Source organism: Equus asinus, chromosome 24, assembly GCF_041296235.1.
Source record: "Equus asinus isolate D_3611 breed Donkey chromosome 24, EquAss-T2T_v2, whole genome shotgun sequence".
Lineage (NCBI taxonomy): Eukaryota > Metazoa > Chordata > Mammalia > Perissodactyla > Equidae > Equus > Equus asinus.
In genome coordinates, this window is record NC_091813.1 from 28,077,822 (window position 1) to 28,103,169 (window position 25,348).

At 38.9% G+C, this 25,348-nt stretch overlaps 1 protein-coding gene across 1 annotated transcript in view; it reads right to left on the reverse strand.

Annotated features, from left to right (window-relative positions):
- Window positions 1–25,348, reverse strand: part of MDN1 (midasin AAA ATPase 1) — a 162,033-nt gene that overhangs the window by 103,190 nt on the left and 33,495 nt on the right. The window contains exons 9-16 of the mRNA XM_014866691.3: window positions 23,954–24,068; window positions 14,726–14,919; window positions 13,712–13,793; window positions 10,063–10,158; window positions 8,606–8,718; window positions 7,221–7,369; window positions 6,484–6,544; window positions 180–391 (exon numbers count right to left, since the gene is read on the reverse strand). Coding sequence (XP_014722177.3) covers window positions 180–391; window positions 6,484–6,544; window positions 7,221–7,369; window positions 8,606–8,718; window positions 10,063–10,158; window positions 13,712–13,793; window positions 14,726–14,919; window positions 23,954–24,068 — 1,022 coding nt within the window. The remainder of the gene's footprint in view (window positions 1–179; window positions 392–6,483; window positions 6,545–7,220; window positions 7,370–8,605; window positions 8,719–10,062; window positions 10,159–13,711; window positions 13,794–14,725; window positions 14,920–23,953; window positions 24,069–25,348) is intronic.

A 25,348-nucleotide genomic window follows, 5' to 3' on the forward strand; every position in this document is an offset into this window, starting at 1 on the left:
TTTACGGAAATCATGCCTAGAATCATGGGAGCAGCAATGCTTCAAAATTAGTCATTTTTGCCCTAAGTCCTGGAAAGCTCCAACTTGTATTGCTTGATTCTTCCCCCAAACTCTTCTCCTAATTCTGCTGAGCCTCAGCCTTATGCACCCCCCACTAGCAGTCTAGGTCGCATTCTTACCAGCTTCACTCTCTTTTCCATCCTTGTTGACGGCTGACTTGTGCACATGCTGCATTAATCTGAGGAGATCATGCCACCGTTTCTGCCGGTAACAGGTCTGAATGTGCCCCAGGAATGTAAAGTTTTGCTTCTTAGAAAACGTCTGGGCAAAGAGTTCCTCAAATGCCTCCCGGAGGGGTAGCCAAATAAGCTTAGGGTCCACTGGCTTGTAACTGAAACAAAAGGCAAATGCGATTCACAAACTTCTGAAGCTAAAAGAAATGAGAAAGCATGCCTCGGAAAACAGGAACAGGTCTAAGATGTCATTTAATCAAAATCAGAAACACCAAAAGACTTAAAATCTACGGTAAAGTTTTAAATTATAATCTATTTTCTCCACTCCAAGTGTTTGAAGGTATACTAAAGGTAAAAACCAGTATTAGGATAAACAATATTAGGGAAAAAATCTGAAATTCCCAGTTGGGTAGTTAAAGGCTGTCATTTATTCCACCAACGTGTTTAAATAAACATCATGGGGGCCGGCCCCATGGCCTAGTGGTTAAGTTCAGTGAGCTCTGCTGCAGTGGCCGGGGTTCCGTTCTGAGGCACAGACCTACACCACTCATCAGTAGCCACACTGTGGTGGTGACCTACACACAAAAGAGAGGAAGACTGGCACAGGTGTTAACTCTGTGCAAATCTTCCTAAGCAAAATAAGTAAGTAAATAGATAAACAAACAAACAAGAAATATCATGTATACAATTTAATGATAAACCTTATTTTGTTAAGATTAACCAAAAATTTTTCAGAATATTTTAGAAGAAAAGTACAACATATGAGATAGATTTACTTAAGCTAAGTGAACTCAGCTCATGTCTTAATTGGGGTCAGGGGTCGGAGTGCTATTGCTCCGAAAGAGAAAAAAAATTGGTGGAGAGGAGACAGCAAGAAAATCTTAGATATTTCAATGGTTTGTGGCCCTCCAAAGCTCTACTTTTTATTCCTTAGTATTTAGACTCTCTTATTCCTTAGCATTTAATTTCTCTGGTTGGGGAGTTAGGAAGTTAATTCATTTAAATTAAATTTTAATTTAACTTAATATGAGAGGTTGGTAACAAAAAGAGTCGAGAAACATTGCTCTACCTAAAAGATAAGTTGCCAGGAACTAACTGTTCCTGGAAAATCTTAAGTATACAATTTTCCGTAGCCTAAGACATGAAAACACCAAAATTCAAGGACGATGACTTCAATTTTATTTCCAAGAAAAAGCAGTTGAGAAATGAAACGACACCAAAGAACAGTCAAGCACAATTAGAGTACTCATGGATACTATTTACTCATTGGGCTGTGAGGAAGGAACATGAGATGAGTAAAACTGAATGCCCTGATACTGAGCATCTATATCGAAGAGTCTTCATTCCAGAGAGAAAATGCATGAGAACTTTAAATCCATTTTCACTTGCCAGTAAACACTAACACGTTAGTAGATATATTTCTTATTCCACTTATTCAACAAAAATTTACTGAGCGCCTGCTGGGTGTTAGGTTAGGCCTTGAGTAAACAAAACCCACACGGTCCTGCCCCTCTGTAGCTTACAGTCTAAAGAAAGAGACAATAAAGAAATACATCTACTATAAAATACCAAGTAGTAAATGCTATGATTAATAAAGTAAAAGGAGACTGAGTGAAGGAGGTATTGGTCATATCGCTATGACAGTCAGAAAAGGCTTTGTTAAAGACAGGAATTTGAAGGAGGCTTACATCAAACAGTGAAGAAAGCTAAGTAAATACTTGCGGGTGGTAGGGGATGCCACACAGAGAGGGACGAGCAAGCATCTAGGTGCAACATGGGGGAGAATGAGGCTGGAGCTCAGCAGCAGAGGTCAACAAAGGGGATTATTTAGAAAAGTGCCAGTGCCAGATTATGTGGAGCTTTATAGACCAAAATAAAGCCTTTGGATTATATTCTAAGTGGACTGAGAAGTCAGTCGGGGAATTTGAGGAAAAGAGTGATGTGGTCTAATTACACTTTAAAAGGATCCTTGTAACTACGAAGCAGAAGAGAGACTGTAGGGAGGTTACAAGAAGCAAAGATGAGAGACCGAAGCACTGGACCAGGCAAAAGATGATGAACTAAATGACAACAGTAGAAGTGGTGAGAAATTAACAAAATACATGTTATTTAAATAAAATTCTAGTCTTAAAAATGATAGTATAAATGGAATCCAAAACTGACTGAGGCAGCAAAGTAATGATAAGAATACAGGCACTCAAGACAGACTGCGTGGGTTCAAATCATGGACTTGTCACTATCTTGAACAAGGTACTTAATGCCTGTGTGCCTCAATTCTCTCATGTGTACAATGGGGATAACTAACTGACTGTGCTTGTCGGTGCCTCCTGGCTGTTAAGAAAGCCAAATGAGTTAAAACACAGATTAAGGACTCAAAATAGTACCTGGCACATGAATGCCATGTAAGTTAGCTGTTATAATTATTACCATTATTAACTGGCTCAGTCTCACGAATTCATGAAAGAAGTGGCTTAATATTTCAAATCAGACTGAGTTCCCTAAGAGAAAAGTTCATTCATTTAAAACTGAGCATAGTGGCTACAACAGTTAAGTCAATATATGGTTCAAGGGATGAAAAAGTGAACAAACGTACATACATTTCGGAAAAGAACACAGTGACACAAGTAGTCAATGCGAACTAATCTGACACCTAGGAGAAACAGTGAATCAAACCGTGAACCATTTTAGAGCAGGCTTTTCCAGTGTCTTCAACAGGGAAAAGATGCCTTGGGAGCCACCTATAGGCCAAGAGGTAGGGGTCTAGAACATCTCGCCCCCATGGAGAGGAACTCAAGTTCTACCTATTGCATACACTGAGACTACATGTAAAAAGAGTTCATTTGAAAATGGCTAAAACAAAAGAAAATGACTCCCAAACTATAAAAACATCAAAAAACACTGAGTGTAAAAGAGACATACAATAGAACATGCTGAGTAAGTGAAATAATAAACACTTCTCTCTGTTTTGGGGTCAAGATTCCAAGCTTGTGAGCATGCACTTATGCCCTGCTGTCTTCTGTGCAGTTTCCTTTATGTATGTTTCTATGGGTGGCGAGGAGGAAGACATGGATTGCCATTTTACTTCTATGACATCTTTAATTCTCCAAGTTTTTCCTTTCCTTCACTGTCAACTTCTCCAAGGGTACCTCTCCTTCTCTATACATCTGGTTCTCCCTCAGAGGCTGCCCCTACCAATCCCCTTCCTTATAGTCAGTGCTAGGAACCTGTGCTCTATACTTTGCCATTTAATGCAAGACTTTCTCTTCCTACAGTGATTTTACCCGCTTCATCTAAGTCTTCTGTGTCCTCTACTCTTTCTAATAGAGTCTCATAAGCTTTCTCCATCCCCAACTCTGTTGTAATTTGGATCAGCTCTCTACTCACAGGTAACTTAAAGGTCTCTTTGTTGCCTATCAGAAACCTACTTTAAATAGAATAACAAAAATAAACTAAAAATTAAACAAAGGAAAAAGATATACCACAATAACACTAATCAAAAAACAAGAGGGTCCATATACTAACAAAGATCAGAAGGCAAACTGTAGTAGTGTGGTCTAAGAGTTTGACAGTCTTTAAGGCCATACTTCAACAAACTCTTTATCCTTAATAATAACAACACTAACTTAAAAACTAGTCTAAAGGAACCAGATTTCCAAACCAGACTAATTAGTTCTATAAATTTCATTATTTTTTATCATAGTATTTGACACAGGCAAAATATGTTTAACAAGTTATAAAACTTATATTATAAAATAGATGAAATTAACTACACATTCCAAGAATAGAAATATTACTCCTTCTCTATCTCATCTCCCTGCCTACTCCTGAATTTTGGTTTTCACTCCCTTGGCTAGTTAAAATCATTCTTGGTCTTCCAATCTTATAAACAAGAATTCTTAAGCAAGGAAATCACCCATGCATCTACCATATGTTATACATTAAAAGATGTGATTTACATCACCTTCTTGTAAAAGAAAAGTATAGAAAACAAGGCCTACTTTCAATCATACAAAAAGTGAAGCATACATAAGTTTTCTTTTGATAACCGATCCTAAACCACTAACAAGAAAAAATGATATGAATTCTTTTTACCAAGTTGGCACCAAAACAAAATTCCAGTTATCACATTCTGATTCCAACCTTTTTGTATTATCGATTGCATCAGGCCAAAAATGAGCTCCTGTGTACTCGCTGCATTTAAAACTTGCGATGGCTGATATTATAGCACACAAATTCGTAGAAGAGATAGACTCAGTCCATGTTGAATTAGTACAAGATTAATACCATTTGTGTTAGGAATACTTAACAGTAGGATATTACTGAAGACATAGATAGATACAGAACAGAGAGAAATACACAGCAGTACAGACATGCCTAGTTAAATAACAAATTCCATATATTAGTAAGAACACATTGCCAAATACCTCAATGAGGGAATGGGGAGATTAAGCATCAATTAACTGAACAGAAGTAAAAACAAGGTAGAAAGATCACTGGGGAAAAATAAAGTGAACACAGAATTAGAGTAAGAGAGCTAAGCATTACCTAATTGATTTTAAGACAGAATACAGGGGTCGGCCCTATGATGTAGAAGTTAAGTTCAGCAGGCTCCCCTTCAGTGGCCCAGGTTCACAGGTTCAGACCCCGGGAGTGGACCTACAACACTTGTCAGCCACACTGTGGCAGCAACCCACATACAAAGTAGAGGAAGACTGGCACAGATGTTAGCCAGGGCTGATCTTCCTCAACCAAAGAAAAAAAACAAGAGAGGAAGATTGGGAATAGTTGTTAGCTCAGGGAGAATCTTCCCCAGCAAAAAAACAAAACAAAACAAAACAACCCACAAACTATAAATTTAAAGGCTTTAATCAGGTACATAATTAATGATATGCACAGAGCAGAATATACGTAATGGATTGGGAAGGTAAGAAAAGGAAAAGCACCAAAGGAAGCAGACTCCAAAGTAGCACGCTAGCAAGAGCAGGGAGAGACAAGAGACAAGGAAAGAGTGAAAATAACAATACTGCTACAGAATAATGTGGCCCTAAGAAAAGAGATAAAAGAAGATCTTTCCAGCAGACAGAAAACAGAGCAAAATGAACAATAAATTCTATTATTTTACTCCTTTAAGGTTTTTTTAAAGCAATTGTTTAGAATTAATGAGACAGATTCCAATATTGCTAAACATGAGGCATGCCAAAAGCATCCATCAGTTTTACAGCCTTCAGCACAACTGATCATGAAACTAACATTCAAAAACACCAACAGGGAAAAAGGGCATTTTAATGACCACCGTGGAGTCCTATGAGCAACATTTAACCAAGAATAGAGCTACTTTATGTTTCAAAGATAATCGAATTGCAGTAGAGTATAGCTCAAAGGCATTGTGACCACAGAATGTACACTTTAAACACCTGTACAAACAAATACTTGTTGATTACATACTTCTTTTTTTTCCTCTCCCTTTCAGCACGATCTTTGAGAGCAAGAACTTCAAGTGTTCTTTAAAATGAAGAGAAACATCTACATACCCAAGAGCTGCTCAATAAATTCCAATAAATACCCTGCTGGTGTAGGGATAGGGATGCAGGTATTTGGATATTTTTCCAAGGCTAGTTTTGGGAATTTTCCTTTTTTATTTTTTGAGGAAGATTAGCCCTGAGCTAACATCTGCCACCAATCCTCTTTTTTTGCTGAGGAAGACTGGCCCTGAGCTAACATCCGTGCCCATCTTCCTCTACTTTATATGTGGGGGGACGCCCACCACAGCATGGCTTGACAGGCGGTGCGTAGGTCTGCACCCAGGATCCGAACTGGCAAAGCCAGGGCCACCAAAGCGGAAGGTGTGAACTTAACCGCTGCACCACTGGACCAGCCCCTTGTTTTTTTTTTTTCTTCTTCACAGTGGCGCCTGAGCTAACAACTGCTGCCAAACTTCTTTTTTTCCTTCTTCTTCTTCTTCTTCTTCTCCCCAAAGCCCCCCAGTACATAGTTGTATATTCTAGTTATGAGTGCCTCTGGTTGTGCTATGTGGGATGCCACCCATGGCTTGATAATCGGTGCTATGTCCACACCCAGGATTCGAACCAGCAAGACCCTGGTCTGCCAAAGCAAAGTGCACAAACTTAACCACTCAGCCACAGGGCTGGCCCCCTAAGGCTAGTTTTGAGATCTGTAAGAAAATAGTACTGCTTATCTCAAACAGTAAATACAAAATAATAAACAAAAAAGTTTTTTTAACCACACTTACCCTCCAAGCAAGTCTGCAGTGTCACTTTGTTGATTCATATTGACAACTCTCAAACGGTGGCCTTTAAAAAAGAAAGAGCAAAAGGATCATTCTGAAAATTTAAAGACCAATTAATATCTAGTGTGATCCTTAAGGACATGCGGATGCGGGCAAAGGGCAAAATCTTTAGATGTGCATTTCCTCTGATCCTCTCATTTTACTTTCAGGAATCTTAAGCATTCAAAATTTTCACCTAACCCAGAGAGACATGTATAAGAAGATTGACTGTGTATTATTGCTTTAGCATTAGATAACTGTAAACAACAAAAAAATCCTTCAGTCAATGTCTATAAATTAGAACTAAATAAATATCCAGTATGGAACACTATTTAGCCATTAGAATGGGCATGAGTCAGTTCTGTTTTTAAAAGATGTCCAATTTGCTTAATTAAACGCAATACATAATGGATGATCCTATTTGTTCCAAAACAAAACCAAGTCTATATGTACATATATTTGCAGACCAAAGAATACAACTGAAAAAAGTTAATACCAATCTGTTAGCAGTGGTCATTTCTAGGGGAAAAGATTACATTATTTCCAAGGAAAAAATTTTCATTGGTTATTTCCAGGAAAAGCGTAGTGACTGCACTTTTTAAACTCTAGTATTCTTTGGACTTTTTTATTTTCAAAAAAAGCAGCAGTCAGTGTGAAACATTTACTGCCTGGGGGCAGAGTGCTCCCCCTCTAGGAGTTACCTGTAATGTGAGCCAAGTACTGGACAGTAGATGTTTTGCCAGTCCCAGTCTCTCCCACCAGCAACACGGGCTCCCCTTTGCTAACGCACACCGCAAGCTGTTCAATAAGAACAGAAGATGGCCTCGTAGCAGCAAAAGTAAGTGTCTCCCTGGGAGAAAGGGGAAAGTAAGCAAGCAGTTAGAGAAGCAGGCTGCAAAGAGAAGCCCTCTCTTTGTCTTCTCTTAGGGTGGCTTTGAGGAGCCAGATTTTCCAGACTCAACAAACAAGAATGAGAAGAAAACTCAAAGTGACTGTCTTAATGCTATAAAAGATGTCCCTACAACAAATATTCTACAAATACTGAGTATTTACACACCTCATACTTTACTAGGCTCTGAAGATTCAAAACATCATGAAGAGAAGACAGTACCTGTACTAGCTGTGTCATCTTGGGCAAATTACTTAACCTCTCTTAGTCTCACTTCCTCAACTGCAAAATTTGGATAATAACAGTTCCCGTTGTAGTGGGTTAAATAGTCTTCCCTAAAAATTCATGTCCATGCAGAATCTGTGAATGTGACCCTATTTGAAAACAGGGTCTTTGCAGATGTAATAAAATTAAAATCATATGCTAGTGGATTTAAGGATATATCCTAAATCCAATGACTGGCATCCTTTTAAAGAGAGAGACTTACAGACACAAAGAAACATACACAGGGAAGAAGACCATATGACAACGGAGACAGGGGTCAGGGTCATGCAGCTTAGGTATATAGCGAGGAACACCAAAGACTGCTGGGAGCCACAGCCAGGAAGAGGCAGAAGACTTCAGAGGAAGGATGGCCCTGCCAACACCTTGATTTCAGACTTCTAGCCTCCAGAACTGGAGGGAATAAATGTCCGTTGAGATGTCTGTGAGAGAATAAATATCTGTTGTTCTGGGCCAAGTTTCTGGTAATTTGTAAGGGCAACCTTATTCACAGGATTATTATAACCACTACACAAGAAAACAAATCAAAGCACTTAGCACAATGTTAGGCATATGGTAAGTATTTAATAAATGGTACCTAGATCTCAGAGTCTTATATAATTCCAGCCTACAAGGCATTAACAGACTAATGTTAGGACCTGACCTGACTTCCAAGTGAGGCTTACTTCACTAAATACACTACAGCGAATAAAATCAAAGACACAGTTTTGCTAGTCTCAAATCTCTAACAATTCTCATCATCTCCTTCACCTATTAACATCTAGTTTCTCAGAACATACTTTGGGAACCCTCCAGCACACTGGAGAGATGATGGTTCAGACACATCTCTTGCTCAAAGATAAGGGGCTGGACTAGACCTTCTATTAAGGTTCCAACAACCCCACTGTTCTCAGATTAGTTCAGAACCACATTTACCGCCGTATGTGGATGGCATCACTTTGTTTCCGCAGAAGCCGCACTCGACCCACTTGCACGTCTAGCTCATTGATCACAATTTCTGGTTTATAAAGTTGACAGAAGAACTCAGCCTATGGGAGGGCACAGATTTTACCTGAGTGAAATTCTGTATACTTTTCAAACATTTCTCAATCATAAGGCTTACTGTGCCCTTCTAAATAGCCCTTTACTAAGAAGCACTTTCTACTTCCAACACAGGAAAGTCAGCTTTTAATTACTTTTTTAATTTTCCAAATCTCTAATATGTTTTTTAAAACATTGACCCTGAACAGTTCCCTGTAATAGTTCTTTTTATTCATTCAAATAAGCCTATATCTAAAGTGAACACACTGACACACCCCCATAGAGAATGAATAGAAAGCTCTATTCCTAGAAGATATGAAAAAAATTAAAGCAATTTTTCTTCACCTAAGTTTTGCTCTGCTTTAAATTTCTAACATAATGCAGGAAACAGGGACTTGAATAAGCCTTGGTACATCCGACTGCAGTCAAAGGAGGAAGAGAAGCTGTCACACGCTCCAGGACACCTAACCAACATTCCTCTCTTATCCTTGTCACTAACCCAAAGAACCCAGATTTTGCTCAGGTTTGTGGCAGGCATGAAAGAGGCAAAATGCTCAGGGAAGGGGAACTCCTCTTCAACCAAGAATATTATCAATCTAAGCCAATCATGGTACTTTCATTGTGAGAGCCTACTATAATTAATATATTTACTGTTTAAGGCCCTTTTAGTTGGTGTTCTGCCACCTGCAGCCAAAACCATCCCAACAGCTTCAGAAGCCTAAAGAATATCTCTATGTCAGTTCCTGACATAAGGCTTTTCTGAGTCATCGCTCATTTGGGAATGCCAGATATCTGCCTCAAATGGGCCCCAGACATTTCTCTAGCTACCAACACCACTGCTAAAAGGCTCTCTCCACCAAAAATACATATTTTGATATAAAACAAGAATGGCAAAATATTAACAATGTCAGCAATGAACCTAAGAAGTGGGTATACAGATGTTCATCAGTACTATTCTTTTCAACTTTTCTGATGTTTGAAGATATTAATAATAAAAAGTTGGGGAAAACTTAATTGTGCATAAAACTACAGACAACAGTGTTACTAAAATATAATTTCAGTCCTAAGTCCACAACCTACAGAATAACATGCTCATTAAAACACTGGAGAGTAAGGCAGGCATATAGTAAAGGACACGAGGAAACTCATTTTAAAAATGTAGAACACATGGACAATTACTTATCTAGAAGAGAGTGACAGCTGTATGTCTATGAGAGACAGCAATGAAACTACCAACTTTGATAAAGCAGGCACTTATTGCAAAAGCTGTTCCAGGTAAGGGCCAGAGACCAGAAAGTAAGGTAAACATCTCAGCTTCCTTTCAATAGAGAAGTAAAAATAGCACTACATACCTTTTTCTTGGAAATGTTCAGTCTGCTTCCAATTACTTCTGCCATTTTCAGTTTGCTTGTATGCTTAGAAAGCATTGCTGTGAAACAGTCCAGAGCCTATTAAAATAACCAAGGTAAATGCCAGCTGATTTTTAAAATAATATGTTAATGACAGAGCATCACTATCTTGGCCACAAAAGGTAGGAACACAAAATCCAGCAGGAACATTTCTCTAAGACTCAAGAGAGTACAAATAAAGTACCAACCCTAGACTCAAGGACCTTACCATAAGAGAGACAGGAAACAAAAACCTGTGAAGGCTTTCCTATCAAAATACTGGTTAATTAGGAAAATAAACCAAAAAAACCTCATTTTGCAAATCCTAAATTCAGGCAAAAATAGCAATTAGTGTCAATGATTAGGTATATGTTTCTAGTGGGAAGTGACTCTCACACAGGGGCAGTAACACCAGAAGATTACTTCCTAGCTGTAAAGGGAAACTCCTGGTGTGCTATAAAGGGATCACACTGTCATCACCTAATCCACTACTCAGTCTTAGCATCGAGAGAGAGGCCAACCAGATACATATCTCCTGATGTAAGGAAATATAAAGTACCTATCACCACCAAAAATGGATTCTACAACAAAAAAGTGGAATCTGAATACATCAAACATTTTGTTAAACTTCTATTTATAGGAACTACAAAAGATAAAATGACAAGGAAAAGAACACTATGCGCGTGGCAGAACAAAGAACATAGCTGGTTCTGCCATCATCAAGTGTAATATTTGAATAAACTTCCTGCAAGCATTTAAAAAAGAGAGAGAGAGAGGATTTATCTGGTCTTTGTCTCTAATTCCTGGCACGGAGCTTCAAAAATCCTTGAATTACCAGGAGTAAGGAGTGTCTTCTGTTATGCAGTAGAGCCCCTCTAGACCATAGCTGAGTTTATTAGGCTAAGCAAGGGGACTCTTAGATGGGCCCTTAGACAGTTTAAGGAAGGAGCGAGCCAGGTCAGAAAGACCAAGCACTGATTGGAAAGTTGAAACTTTCAGCTCCATCCCCAACCTCTGGGGAGAAGAGAGGGACCAGAGACCGAGCTCAATCATATGGACAATTACATAATAAGACTCCAATAAAATGCTGGACATCCATAGCTTGGAGAGCTTCCAGTTGGTGGACATATTGATGTACCAGGAAAGTGGCACATCCTGACTCCACAGGAAGACAAAAGCTCCTGTGCTCAGGACCTGGCCTTATCTGATAAGTCTCTTCCATTTTACTGTTCCTGAGTTATATCTTTTGTACTAAAACTGTAACCTGAACTGTAAGTATAGTGCTTTCAATGAATTCTGTGAGTCAATTATTGAACCTGAGGAGCTTGTGGGAACCCCTGAATTTATAGCTAATAGGTCACAAGTGTGGGTGGCCCCTCAGACTTGCGGCTGGAATCTAGAGTGGGGTCAGTTTTGTGGAGGACTGAGCCCTTGAACCTGTGGGGTCTACACTAACTCCAGGTAGTCAGTATCAGAATTGGATTGAATTGCAGGACACCAGTTGTCACAGCAATGAAGAAGCAACCAGGGGCCGGCCTGGTGGTGCAGCAGTTAAGTTTGCATGTTCCGCTTCTCGGCGGCCAAGGGTTCTCCGGTTCGGATCCTGGGTGCAGACATGGCACCGATTGGCATGCCATGCTGTGGTAGGCATCCCACATATAAAGTAGAGGAAGATGGGCATGGATGTTAGCTCAGGGCCAGTCTTCCTCAGCAAAAAGAGGAGGATTGGCAGATGTTAGCACAGGGCTGATCTTCCTCAAAAAAAAAAGCAACCAGTTAAACCCATAAGGTGGAACATTCTGTAAAACAACCAGCCCGATCTCTTCAACAAGGTAGTGTCTTGAAAGGAGACTCTCATATAGTAGAAGAGTTCTTAAGCCTGTAGGCATAGAAAAAGATCTGAAAGGAGGTACACCAATGTGTCAACAGTGCTGGGGAATCTCTGATTCGGGGAATAGTTTTATTTTATCATTTTGCTTTCCTGTATTTTCCCATTAACAACAATACATATATATTACTTCTATATTAATAAAATACTTGTACACAAATGTTCACAGCAGTATTATTCACAATAGCCAAAAGTGAAAACAACCTCAATATCCATCAACGAATGAATAGAAAAACAAAATGTGGTATATCAATACAATGAAAAGTTAGTCATAAAAAGAAGTACCAACTCATTCTACAACACACATAAACTGAGAAAATATGCTGAGTTAAAGAAGCCAACTACAGGGGCCGGCCCAGTGGCGCAGCGGTTAAGTTCGTACATTCCGCTTCGGTGGCCCAGTGTTCACCAGTTTGGATATCGGGTGCAGACATGGCACAGCTTGGCAAGTCATGCTGTGGGAGGTGTCCCACATATAAAGTAGAGGAAGATGGCCATGGATGTTAGCTCAGGGCCAGTCTTCCTCACCAAAAAGAGGAGGATTGGCAGATGTTAGCACAGGGCTAATCTTTCTCAAAAAAAAAAAAGAAGAAGAAGAAGAAGTCAGCTACAAAAGGTCACATATTGTATGATTTCATTTATATGAAATGTCCTAGAATTAGACAGTGGTCATGGTTGCATAATTCTCTGAATACACTAAAAAACTCCAAATGGGACACATTAAAAGAGTGAATTTTACAGTATGTGAATTATATCTCAATAAAGTAGTTTCTCACACAAACATACAATGACATGCTAAAATAGAGACTAAAGAAGATAAGAGGAATCCCACGAATGCCACAGTTTTATTTTAAAAGTACAAAACAAGGTTATCTGTAAGGAAGAAGAGAAATGTAGAAGAATGGGAAGGAGAGTTCGTTGGAGAGGAAAGAGATTAAAAGACTGGCACACGCGTTTCAGGGTTCAGCTGAGTTTAAGTGTGTGCTCCAAATGACATTTCTTTCTACTCAAAGTAAGTTTACCAAACACAAAAAGATCCTGCAAACCAAACTGGGTGACTATCCTCTCCTCAATCCAAGCTGACAGAAACCAGAACACACTGTACTCAAATTGGTCAATGTTTTAAGAGCCCATAGGTCTTCAGGCAGTATACTTACATTCTTAAGCAGACAGGAATAAAACTCTTGGTTCTTATTGAATACGGCAGAGCTGAAATTCAATAGGGCTTCCCTCCCACATAACACATTTTTTCCCAAGCCCAGCATACCAGGTTATACTTTGTAACCCTCACATAAATTTCTCTAGACTGAAGTTAAAAAGCCCTACTGAGACAAGCGGAGGGATCAGACAAATACAAATCTATCAAATAGACTAAGAAATTATATAAATGAATAAACATTAAACATGTTAGAAACACTTTATATTTTACAACAGTATTTATCACCTGGGAGATCTTCATTTTACCTTTAATTTCAGTACATGTTTTACTCTATCTCAAACTGTACTTATGTGAAATTAGTAGTAACCTGTTTCAAAAACCAAAAAGCATTTACTACATCGAATTAGTTTTAAGGCAACATTAGTTCAGTTGTAACTAGCTAAGGATAATAAACATATCTAACACAAAAGAAAAACTCTGCTAGCAGTTCAAGAGATAGAAGATAATTATGGACACCAACAGCATTAGACAGCACAGAGAAAACAAGCGGGAAGACTGTATCTCACCTCCTGAAAAATACTTAACGATGCTGATGAAGACAGACTGTCAAAGCTATGGGCAATCCGATTACACCAGTTCAGTAAATCCCTTAAAAAGACAAAACAAAAAAAAGTCAAGAAATAAAAGGCCACATGCCAAAGACACGAAAGGCATCAGAGTTTACTTGGTCCACTTAACAAAGTCTCTGACAACAAAGTCTCTGTTTTTTTCTGGCAATGTGAAGATAAATAGTGTCAGGGGAAAGAATAGGTTAGTGGTCCCAGTCTCTACTCCTATCAGTAAGTGACCTATCACTCATTTCTCCCTGATCCATGCATGACAAGGCAGCGGAGGAAGGGGAGCAACTAACTCCCAGAGCAAACTGAGGGGAGCTGCCCATTCCTAATTTTCACGTCTACAAGGGCAAGTCAACCATCGAGAATGGAGAGCAAAGGCACAGAACTCCCTACACACAGCAAAATCCGAGAGTCTTATTTAAGACCCCAAGGGTTACAGAAGGATATCCAGTGAAAGAATTATGTCAGCAACTGTTCCCAACTTTGGCTTTAAAAGTTATTTTTTAAAGCTAAAATAGCATTACCTTTAAAAGCCACCCCAATCAGTAACCACAGATCTGAAGAAGGGATCTGACTCCATGAAGCACTCCAGACGTCTAATTTTATTTTATTTTTTATTTATTTATTTTTTAAAAGATTTTTACTTTTTTCCTTTTTCTTTCCAAAGCCCCCAGTACATAGTTGTATATTCTTCGTTCTGGGTTCTTCTAGTTGTGGCATGTGGGACGCTGCCTCAGCGTGGTTTGATGAGCAGTGCCATGTCCACACCCAGGATTAGAACCAAGGAAACACTGGGCCGCCTGCAGCCGAGCGCGCGAACTTAACCACTCGGCCACGGGGCCAGCCCCTCAGACGTCTAATTTCAACACCTGACCTCTCATAACTATTCAGTTCTAGCTGGTAAGAACTTTTGAAGGAAGCAGTTTTTAAAATATCAACTCAAAAAAGTGTTTAGGCCAATACCTGAGAGACAATTCTCTTCCCTCAAGGCTTAGTCTTTTGTTTTCTCTCCTGGCTTCTGAAACCTCTTCAGGTGCCTTTTCAGATGCAGCAGAACTATCACTCTGCGAGCGATGTTTCTCGCCAGTAAGTTGGAGGTAAATGTCAAGCAGGTGATCAGTTGCCGTCAATAGGCTAGGATATCTGTTCTGAAGAACCTGACAGAGGGAGAAAAAGCAAAGAAAAGTCAGTCGCACACACAGTGATTTTTAAAAGTCACATGTAAACTGCTGCTGACACTAATCAACCCAAAAATGGATTTCTCTATGAAATTTGTCATCTTTACCAAGTATAAGAACTTCTGCCCTTAACCCCACCCCCTTCCTCTTCAAAGGCCATGACTTTTCTTCCTGCCTAGAACTCAGCTATCTGGTAGTCTCACCATCTACAACACAGCTTAGGGTGTACAGGCCAGACGGGAAAAGATCTCCAAGCAACATATGCATCCAAGTCCCAGAAATTAACTCGCTGAAGAATCCCATGAGTGCTATGGACTCTCATTTTAAACACAATTCTACTAAGGTTGATTACAGCATTTCTCAGCCAAAAGCAAATTAGAAGCAGTTAATGAGAAAAGGAAAAGTTTTCAAAAGCAGACCACAGTAAAAGGGCCTAGTGGTAAGTACTGATAAAAAGCAGAGAACAGAATTTAAAAAGCAAAAGGTCTGGTCCTCTTCACTTTGATAACTAGTGAGAATTTTTTGGAGCATAGTACTTGGCGCTCATGATACCGGTTCTAAGGTTTTATGATATGGATTTTTTCAATCAAATCTATTTGAGAAGGAAGGGAAATATCATGAATATATTAGAAATATTACCACCCAATAACTTAAAGTAGCTTTAAAAGTATAATGTGATTCCAATTTGTATACGAAACGTCCACATATTTTGCACATGTTAAGTATGTAATGTCCACATATTTACAAAGATACAGAAACAAAACTTTTAGCAGTCACATCAAAGTCGTAAATCTCATAGATCTTATTTCTTCCTACGTTTTTACAAAATTCAGATGGATAAAAAATTAAGTGGAGGACAGGAGTGACGTCAGCATCATAGTGGAGTGAGCGCTTCCCTTAGATTCTCACCTCTGATATACAACAAGGACATTCATACACCAACAGAGGACATCCACACAACACAAAAGATGTCTCAGAGACCCACACAGCCATGCACCTGAGGTGGAGGTACTGGACGCCCAGAGGAAGTGGAAGGAGGCAAGGGGATGCCCTCTCCTTTCCAAATGGCAACAACCCCGGGACCAAGCACAGCTCTGAGAGGAGGGAGGAGGGGTGGCCCTCTGCGGGAACAGATTCTCTCTCCAAGTTCCCTCATAGCCCGAGGGAAAGCCCCACAGAGAGAAGGCTAAGCTATTACAGGGGGGGTCTTCATCAAGCCAGTATCCTAGGAGAACAGATAGTAAGGGCAGAGTGAGAAGTCTCTATGATCCTGCAGGTGAAAAAAAGTGCCCCTCCTTGCACCCAGCACTCCAGCTTGGCCAGTTGACCAGAGCACCCTCACACATGATAGAAAAGCAGTAGCTGTGAGTGAGCAAGCCACAGACCACAGAGGGTTCATAATACACAAATCCTGACCCCTATCCAATAGTGGCAGGTGGAAGCTGCAACCAAATACTATCACAATGCAGAGGCACAAATCCACACCAGTAAACAATAGGAAAAAATATTTTAATACTCCAGAGCAGAAGGAAAATGACAAGCACCCAGAAACCAATCCTCAAGGCACAGAACTTTATAATCTAAATGACAGAGAATTCAAAATAGCTATCATAAAAAAAAAGTAATATCATCATCTTAACCACAAACTCACAACACAAATTGGAATAAGTTATGACAATAATAACTTAGAAGGAAAGGGATGGGATTGGCTTAGGTTAAGGAAATAAGAGGCTATGAGAAAATGGACTATCACGTCTATGAAATTTTTTATACAAACCTCATAGTAACCACTAAAAACATAAACAGAACACAGATACAAATGATAAATAAAGAGAAAACTAAGAAAACCATCATAGAGAACTACCAAACTAAATTGGCAGTCCAAAACACTGGGATGAGAAACAAGGGAAAGGCAAAAGAACCAGAAAATAAGCGATAAAATGGCAGCATTAAGCCCCCATATATCAATAACCACTCTAAATGTAAACAGATTGAATTCTCCAATCAAAAGACACAGAGCGGCTGGATGGATTAAAAAACAAGACCCAAAAATATGCTGCCACCAGGAAACACATCTCAGCTCTACAGACAAACACAGGCTGAGAGTGAAGGGATGGAAGATGATACTCCAAGCCAATGGCAAACAAAAGAAAGCAGGTGTTGCCATACTTATATCAGACAAAGTAGACTTCAAGACAAAACAGGTAATGAGAGACAAAGAGGGGCAGTATATAATGATAAAAGGGACACTCCACCAAGAACACATAACACTTATAAATACATATGCACCCAACACAGGAGCACCAAAGTACATAAAGCAACTACTAACAAACATAAAAGGAGATATTAACAGTAACACAATAAGAGTAGGGGACCTCAACACCCCACTTACATCAATGGACAGATCATCCAGACAAAACGTCAACATGGAAATAGTTGACTTAAATGAAAAACTCGACCAGATGGACTTAATAGATATATATAGAACACTCCATCCAACAACAGCAGAATACACATTCTTCTGAAGTGCACATGGAACATTCTCAAGAATAGACCATATATTGGGAAACAAGACAAGCCTCAATAAATTTAAGACTGAAATGCTATCAAGCCCTTTTCCAACAATGTTTTGAAACTGGAAATCAACTACAAGAAAACAGCTGGCAAAGAGACAAATATGTGGAGACTAAACAAATGCTACAGAGGAACCAATGGATCATTGAATAAATCAAAGAAGAAGTCAAAAAATATCTGGAGACAAAACGAGAATGAAAATACACCATACCAACTCATATGGGATGCAGCAAAAGCAGTCCTAAGAGGGAAATTCATAGCAATCCAAGTCCACTTTAACAAACAAGAAAAATCTCAAACAATCTTAAACTACACCTAACATAATTAGAAAAAGAACATCAAAGGCCAAAGTCAGCAGAAGGAGGGAAACAATACAAATTAGATAAGAAATAAATGAAACTGAAACAACAATAAAAAACAGTAGAAAGGACCAATGAAACAAAGACCTGGTTCTTTGAGAAGATAAACAAAATTGGCAAACCGTTAGCCACACTAAGAAAAAAAAAGAGAAGGCACAAATAAATGAAATTAGAAAGAGGAGAAATTACAAGTGATACCACAGAAATACAAAACACTATAAGAGAATACTATGAAAAATTATAAGCCAATAAATTGGACAATCTAGAAGAAATGGATAAATTCTTAGACTCATACAACCTCCAAAAACTGAATCAATAAGAACTAGAGAATGTGAACAGACCAATCACAAGTAAAGAGATTCAAACAGAAATCAAAAATCTCCCCAAAAAATAAAAGTCCAGGACCATATGGCTTCTCTGGAGAATTCTACCAAACATTCAAAGAAGATTTAACAACTATCCTTGTCAAACTATTCCAAAAAATTGAGGAAGATGGAACACTTCCCAATAACATTCAACGAGGCCAACATCACACTGATCCCAAAGCCAGACAACTACAACACAAAGAAGGAAAAGAACAGGCCAATATCGCTGATGAACATAGATGCAAAAATCCTCAACAAAATGTCAGCAAACCAAATACAGCAATACATTAAAAGGATTACACACCACGACCGAGAGGGATTTATACCAGGGACGCAGGGGATGGTTCAACATCCACAAACCAATGTGATACACCACATTAACAAACTCAGGAATAAAAACCACATGGTCATCTCAATAGAGGCAGAGAAAGTATTTGACAGGACCTAATATCCATTTAGGATAAAAACTCTCCATAAAAAGGTATAAAAGGAAAGTGCCTCAACATAATAAAGGCCATATACGACAAACCCACAGCTGAGATTATACTCAACAGTGAAAAACTGAAAGCCATCCCTCTCAGAACAGGAACAAGACAAGGGTGCCCACTCTAACCACTCTTACTCAACCTTATACTGGAGGTTTTGGCCAGAGCAATTAGGCAAGAAAAAGAAATAAAAGGAGTTCAAACAGGCAACGAAGAAGTGAAACTTGCTGTTTGTAGACAACATCATTTTGTATATAGAAAACCCTAAAGAATCCATCAGAAAACTATTAGAAATAATCAACAACTACAGCAAAGTTGCAGGGTACAAAGTCAACTTAAAAAATCAGTTGCACTTCTATACTCTAATAACAAACTAACAGAAGAACTCAAGAATACAATTCCAATTACAATCGCAACAAAAAGAATAAAATATCTAGGAATAAATTTAACCAAGGAGGTGAAAGACCTATATAATGAAAACTATATGACAATATTGAAAGAAACTGATGATGACAGAAAGAAATGGAAAGAAATTCCATGCACATGGATTGGAAGAATAAACATAGTTAAAACGTCCATACTACCTAAAACAACCTACAGATTTAATGCAATCCCAATCAGAATCCCAATGACATTCTTTATAGAAATTGAACAAAGAATCTTAAAATTCATATGGGGCAACAAAAGACCCCAAATTGCTAAAGCAATCCTGAGAAAAAAGAACAAAGCTGGAGGCATCGCAACCCTGACTTCAAAATATATTACAAAGCTATGGTAATCAAAACAGCATGGTACTAGTACAAAAACAGACACACAGATCAATGGAACAAAACTGAAAGCCCAGAAATAAAACCACACATCTACAGACAGCTAATCTTCGACAAAGGAGCTAAGAACATACAAAGGAGTAAGGGAAGTCTCTTCAATAAATGGTCTTGGGAAAACTGGACAGCCACATGCAAAGGAATGAAAGTAGATCGTTACCTTTTGCCATACACAAAAATTTACTCAAAATGGATCAAAGACTTGAAGGTAAGACCCAAAACCATAAACTCCTAGAAGAAAACTATATAGGCAGTACACTCTTTGACATCGGTTTAGAGGGATCTTTTCGAATACCATGTCAAGGGAAACAAAAGAAAAAACTAACATGTGGGACTTCATCAGACTCAAGAGCTTCTGCAAGGCAAAGGAAATCAGAACAAAACAAAAAGACAACCCACTAACTAGGAGAAAATATTTACAAATTATATATCTAACCATGGGTTAATCTCCAAAATATATAAAGAACTCATACAAGTGAACAACAAAAAAACAAACAACCCGATCAAAAAATGGGCATAGGATATAAACATTTTTTCAAAGAAGATATAAAGATGGCCAATAGGCACATGAAAAGATGTTCAACATCACTATTCATCAGGGAAATGCAAATCAAAACTACACTAAGATATCTCTTACACCCGTTAGAATGGCTATAATCACCACAACAAAAAAGAACAAATGTTGGAGAAGATATAGAGAAAAGCGAACACTCATACGCTGCTGGTCAGAATGCAAACTGGTGCAGCCATTAATGAAAACAGTATGGCAACGTCTCAAAACATTAAAAATAGAAATACCGTATGACCCAGCTATCCCACTACTGGGTATCTATCCAAAGAACTTGAAATCAGCAATTCAAAGAGACTTACGCACCCCTAAGTTCATTATGGCATTATTCACTATAGCCAAGAAGTGGAAGCAACCCAACTGCCCATCAACTGATGATTGGATGAAGAAGATGTAGTGTGTGTGTGTGTGTGTGTATACACACACACACACACACACACAACAGAATACTACTCAGCCGTAAATAAAGGGCAACATTGTCCCATTCGCAACATGAATGGACCTTGAAGGTATTATGCTAATTAAAATAAGCCAGACAGAGAAAGACAAACACCATATGATTTCACTCAAACGTCGAAGATAAACTAACACACAGACAAAGAAAACAGTTTAGTGGTTACCAGAGGGAAAGGGGGTTAGGGGGTGGGTACACAGGGTGAAGGGGCACATTTATATGGTGATTGACAAATAATAACGTACAACTGAAATTTCACAATGTTATAAACTGTTATGACCTCAATTAAAAAAAAACATAAAATTTACCATCTTAAAAATTAAGGACAAAAGAAGAGAATAATAAAATCAACAATTTCAATTTAACAGATATACGTGGATCTCTCAAATACAGAATATACATTTTTGTGTATAGAAGGAATCTCTACAAAATTGGTCATATATTTATGACCTTGGTAACCACAAACAAAATACAGACTATTTCTATCACCACTAAAACAAAAAGTTCCTTCATGCCCCTTTTGTAATCAATCTCTTCCCCTGTACCCTTGCCCCTGAGAATCACGAATCTGATTCTGATCCCTATAGTTTTGCTTTCAAGTCTGTCTCACACATGGTATCATATAGGATGTAGTATGCAGTTTGATTTCTCTTATTCAGCAAAATGATTCAGAGATTCATCCAGATATTACTGCAAACATTAGCAGTTCATTCCTTTTCACTTCTGAGTAGTGATTCCATTATATGAGCATGTATATTTATGATCAGAGAGAAAAAGAGCTATTTTTACTGGGGAAAAAAACTCTGTCAAGTTTAATACTCTAGTAAACTCTCAGCTATTTGGAAAACAGAGTTCTGAATAGAAAAGATTTATATACACCCATCAACTAGTCATTTTCTACCTACCCAAAAATTGTCTTTTGTTATTACCATAAATGTAAAAATTTAAACACAGTATTACTTAATAAACTAATGTGACATGATATGGCTCTATTATCAACTTGATACGTATTTTGGAGATTCATTCCTTTAATAAGCATTTATTAAGTACCTACTTTATATCAGGCACTGTTCCAGGGATAGGGGAACAAAAGAAGTAAGGAATGGAGCTCACCCTCAAGAAGTTCTGTCTGGTACAAGCAGCAGATTATGCAAGCAAATCAAGCTTGCAGTACAAACAATAAGTGGTTAGTCCTGCTTGAGAGACCCAGGAAGGTGTCACTGAGCAGGACGAGGTCATTAGTGGCAGTGAGTGGGCACTGCCAGCAGAGAAAGTAGGCCATTGAAGGCACCAGCCTTAAGACATCAGAAACACATTCAAGCTGTATGGGGGAGACAAGGTTTGAGAAACTGCCACAGGTAAGTTCCTGGCACTGACCAGGTATGAGACTAGCACTATGGAAATAGCTCATTTTTTAAACTATAATTTGATATTTCAGCAAGAATTCAAGACAATCTTTCTAAGCATTAGACGACTAGGGTTGGCAGTAACAGAAATGCGATTCCTTGAGTTCCCCATGAGGTCAGCATAGGAGATTATTTTATTTCTTAAGTAATACACACAAGAGTTTTAGCCACTTATCATTTATTCAGGAGAGTGTTATTAGGACTCATACGCCCAGAAGCTTACAAATAACAAGTGAGCTTCTCAGAGTCAACTATCTAAATATGACATGCGTCACTGGAATGAGGGGGTGAGTGCTCCTGCTGCTCTTCCTGTGAGCAGAATGACTCACTGCTGTTCAGGGCAGCAATGTAAAGATGAGCTTTGGCTTTTACTTCAAGTAGAGAACACAAGAAGTGGGAGAAGAGCAGCTGTCAAATCATCTTCTCATCCTCTCAATCCCCAATAAATCACACCTAAATGTGAGCTTCAGTCATCTCCTTTAACAAGAACCCCCGCAGAGTTCAGCACAGTGTTCTTTCAGTGAATGAAAGTGATAGCCATTCTGTAACGCCTGTAGTGTAATGTTCGTAAAGACTAATACGAAGATGTTTGTAAACATCTACTTGCAAGCTGGGTTCAGCACACTGGCAATTTAAGTCTGAAAACTAAACATTCACACGTCCACAACTGCAAAAGAAAGTGCTAAATGAGGACAGAGCAATACCACAAATGTTTAGAAAGCGCAGGCAGTGAGTGGATGCTGGGGACAGAAAGGGGAATGAGTTACTGGAGAGCTTACAGGTGAGGGCGACAAGATGGGAGAAGAAAAAAACATCAGACACAGAAATACACAACTGGAAACTAGAGTGAGATAAGAAACTTGCAAGTGCAAAATGGGCTGTAGGGCTGTAAAATCACACTGGCAAGGCGGGCTTCCAAGGGATTACATGAGCAAGCCTTTTCCAGGAATACGATGAGCCAGATACCCTGAAAACCCCTCTGCTAATCAACACCTAGACTGCGGAATAAACTATTTGAAAAGGCTGTCCAATGTCACTTATTTATCTAAAAGCTTACACCAAGAAAGAGCACAGCGTCCCTCCCAGGCCTGAATAGTCAACTGACAATGCCTCGTTAGCTACTCTCCAAAATGAAGCATTAGGGAATGGGAAGCTTTCCAAGTGAGGAAGCAGACCCGGGGGAGGTAGAGGTTAGCAGCGTAAAGTGAGATATACCTCTTGATGATCGAGGATGACCAGCGATACTACAAAGTGAATCAAAGTATAAAATCTATACAATAATGCATCTCAATTTTCATTAACACCCATGTCAAAATATGCATGAAGCTGGTAAGTGTGAAAGATACTAGTTACAAATCAACTTAGTAAAAAGATCCTTTGAAGACAAGTGGGGAAACTTAAATAGGGTCTGAAAACTAAACAGTACTGAAGAATTCAGGGTTCATTTTATTGGCTATAACAACATTATTATGGTTACATATGAAAATGCCCTAAAATTTTTAGAGATGCATGAAAGTATTTAGGGATGAAACGTTATAAGGTTTACCTTCAAGTATAATGAGCAAAATGTTAATATACTAACTATTAAATTTAGGTTAATGAGTATTTTGGTGATTCATTATACTATTTCCTCTATTTACATGTAAGTCTAGAACTTTTAATAATAAAAGTGAAAAATAAAAGCATCCAGGGGCCAGCCTGGTGGCACAGCAGTTAAGTGTGCACGTTCTGCTTTGGAAGCCTGGGGTTTGCCGGTTCGGATCCCAGGTGTGGACACAGTACCGCTTGGCAAGCCATGCTGTGGTAGGCATCCCACATATAAAGTAGAGGAAGATGGGCATGGATGTTAGCTCAGGGCCAGTCTTCCTCAGCAAAAAGGAGGGGGTGTGGCAGCAGATGTTAGCTCAGGGCTAATCTTCCTCAAAAATAAAAAAAATAAGTAAAAAAAATTGATACTTTCTTTCTGATAATCACATACCTCATTCAGTTCTGTCTTATCCATGTTATCTAGATGAATTTTGGTCCAATATTTGTCTAGCAGAGTAGCATGACTATTTAGTGGTCGATACCAATTTCCTCCACAGCTCAAGAGTCTATATTTCAAAATAAAAATCAGAGTCACACAAAATTCCCAATTTTAATCTTCAATTATGCCCCTGGTTATCCCTTGCTCAATATTATCTCATATATGAATAGCACTCACAACTCCTTCTGGTGCCAGATACCACTCTGTTGGGCTTAGAGGGCAGATGACAAATGAAAGGCTACCAGCTGACCCAAGTTTAACTCCTTTCATAAGGGAGAGTAACAGAGTTTTAACCGAGTTATTTTCAGATCACTGCAAATGATTCTATTAGGCATTTTGATCTCAACAACATCTTTCTGTTTCTTAAGGTATAAATTTCAGGACACAGAAAACATAATTCAAGGCCCACAGCATTAAAAATAAGTTCAGTGCTTATTATCAAAAACTACGGTATTACTAAAAAATTTCCTTGGGGCTGGCCCAGTGGCACAGCAGTTAAATTCACACATTCCGCTTTGGCGGCCCGGGGTTCGCCTGTTTGGTCCCGGGTGTGGACATGACACCACTTGGCAAGCCATGCTGTGGTAGGCATCCCACATATAAACCAGAGGAAGATGGGCACGGATGTTAGCTCAGGGCCAGTCTTCCTCAGTAAAAAGAGGAGGATTGACAGCAGTTAGCTCAGGGCTAACCTTCCTCAAAAACAAAAACAAAACCAAAAAATTTCCAGGGGCTGGCCCAGGGGCCGAGTGGTTAAGTTCGCACACTCCACTTCGGCAGCCCAGGGTTTCACTGGTTCTGGGCGTGGACATGGCACTGCTCATCAGGCCATGCTGAGGCCGCATCCCACATACCACAACTAGAAGGACCCACAACTAATACACAGCTATGTACCATGGGGCTTTGGGGAGAAAAAGGAAAAATAAAGTCTAAAAAATAAAAAAATTAAAAAAAATAAAAATTTCCAGAAGGAATATTCATTAAACATACTCAGGGTAAGCCACACACAAATAAGCCATTTAATTTAATCTTCAAAACAACTGTCCTGAGGGGATGGTGTCCTTCTCTTCTAACACATAAGGAAGAGGAGGAGAGAACGGCCCCTGCTCACTCAACAACGACTGCAGATGGCAGAGCCAAGAACTACATTCAAGTTTATCTGACATCTTTTCTATGATGTCCCAGCACTTGCTGGGAAATGTACCTAGCAGAAAAGAACTTCACTATCTCTGTGAATAAAATCAAGGTCTATTAAAATCAACAGGCCTAGCAAGGTATTTCTTAAGAACTGTTCAGTTAGCTCCACACCCTATCTGGGGGTGAATGTTCAGTGAGGTACAGTAAACA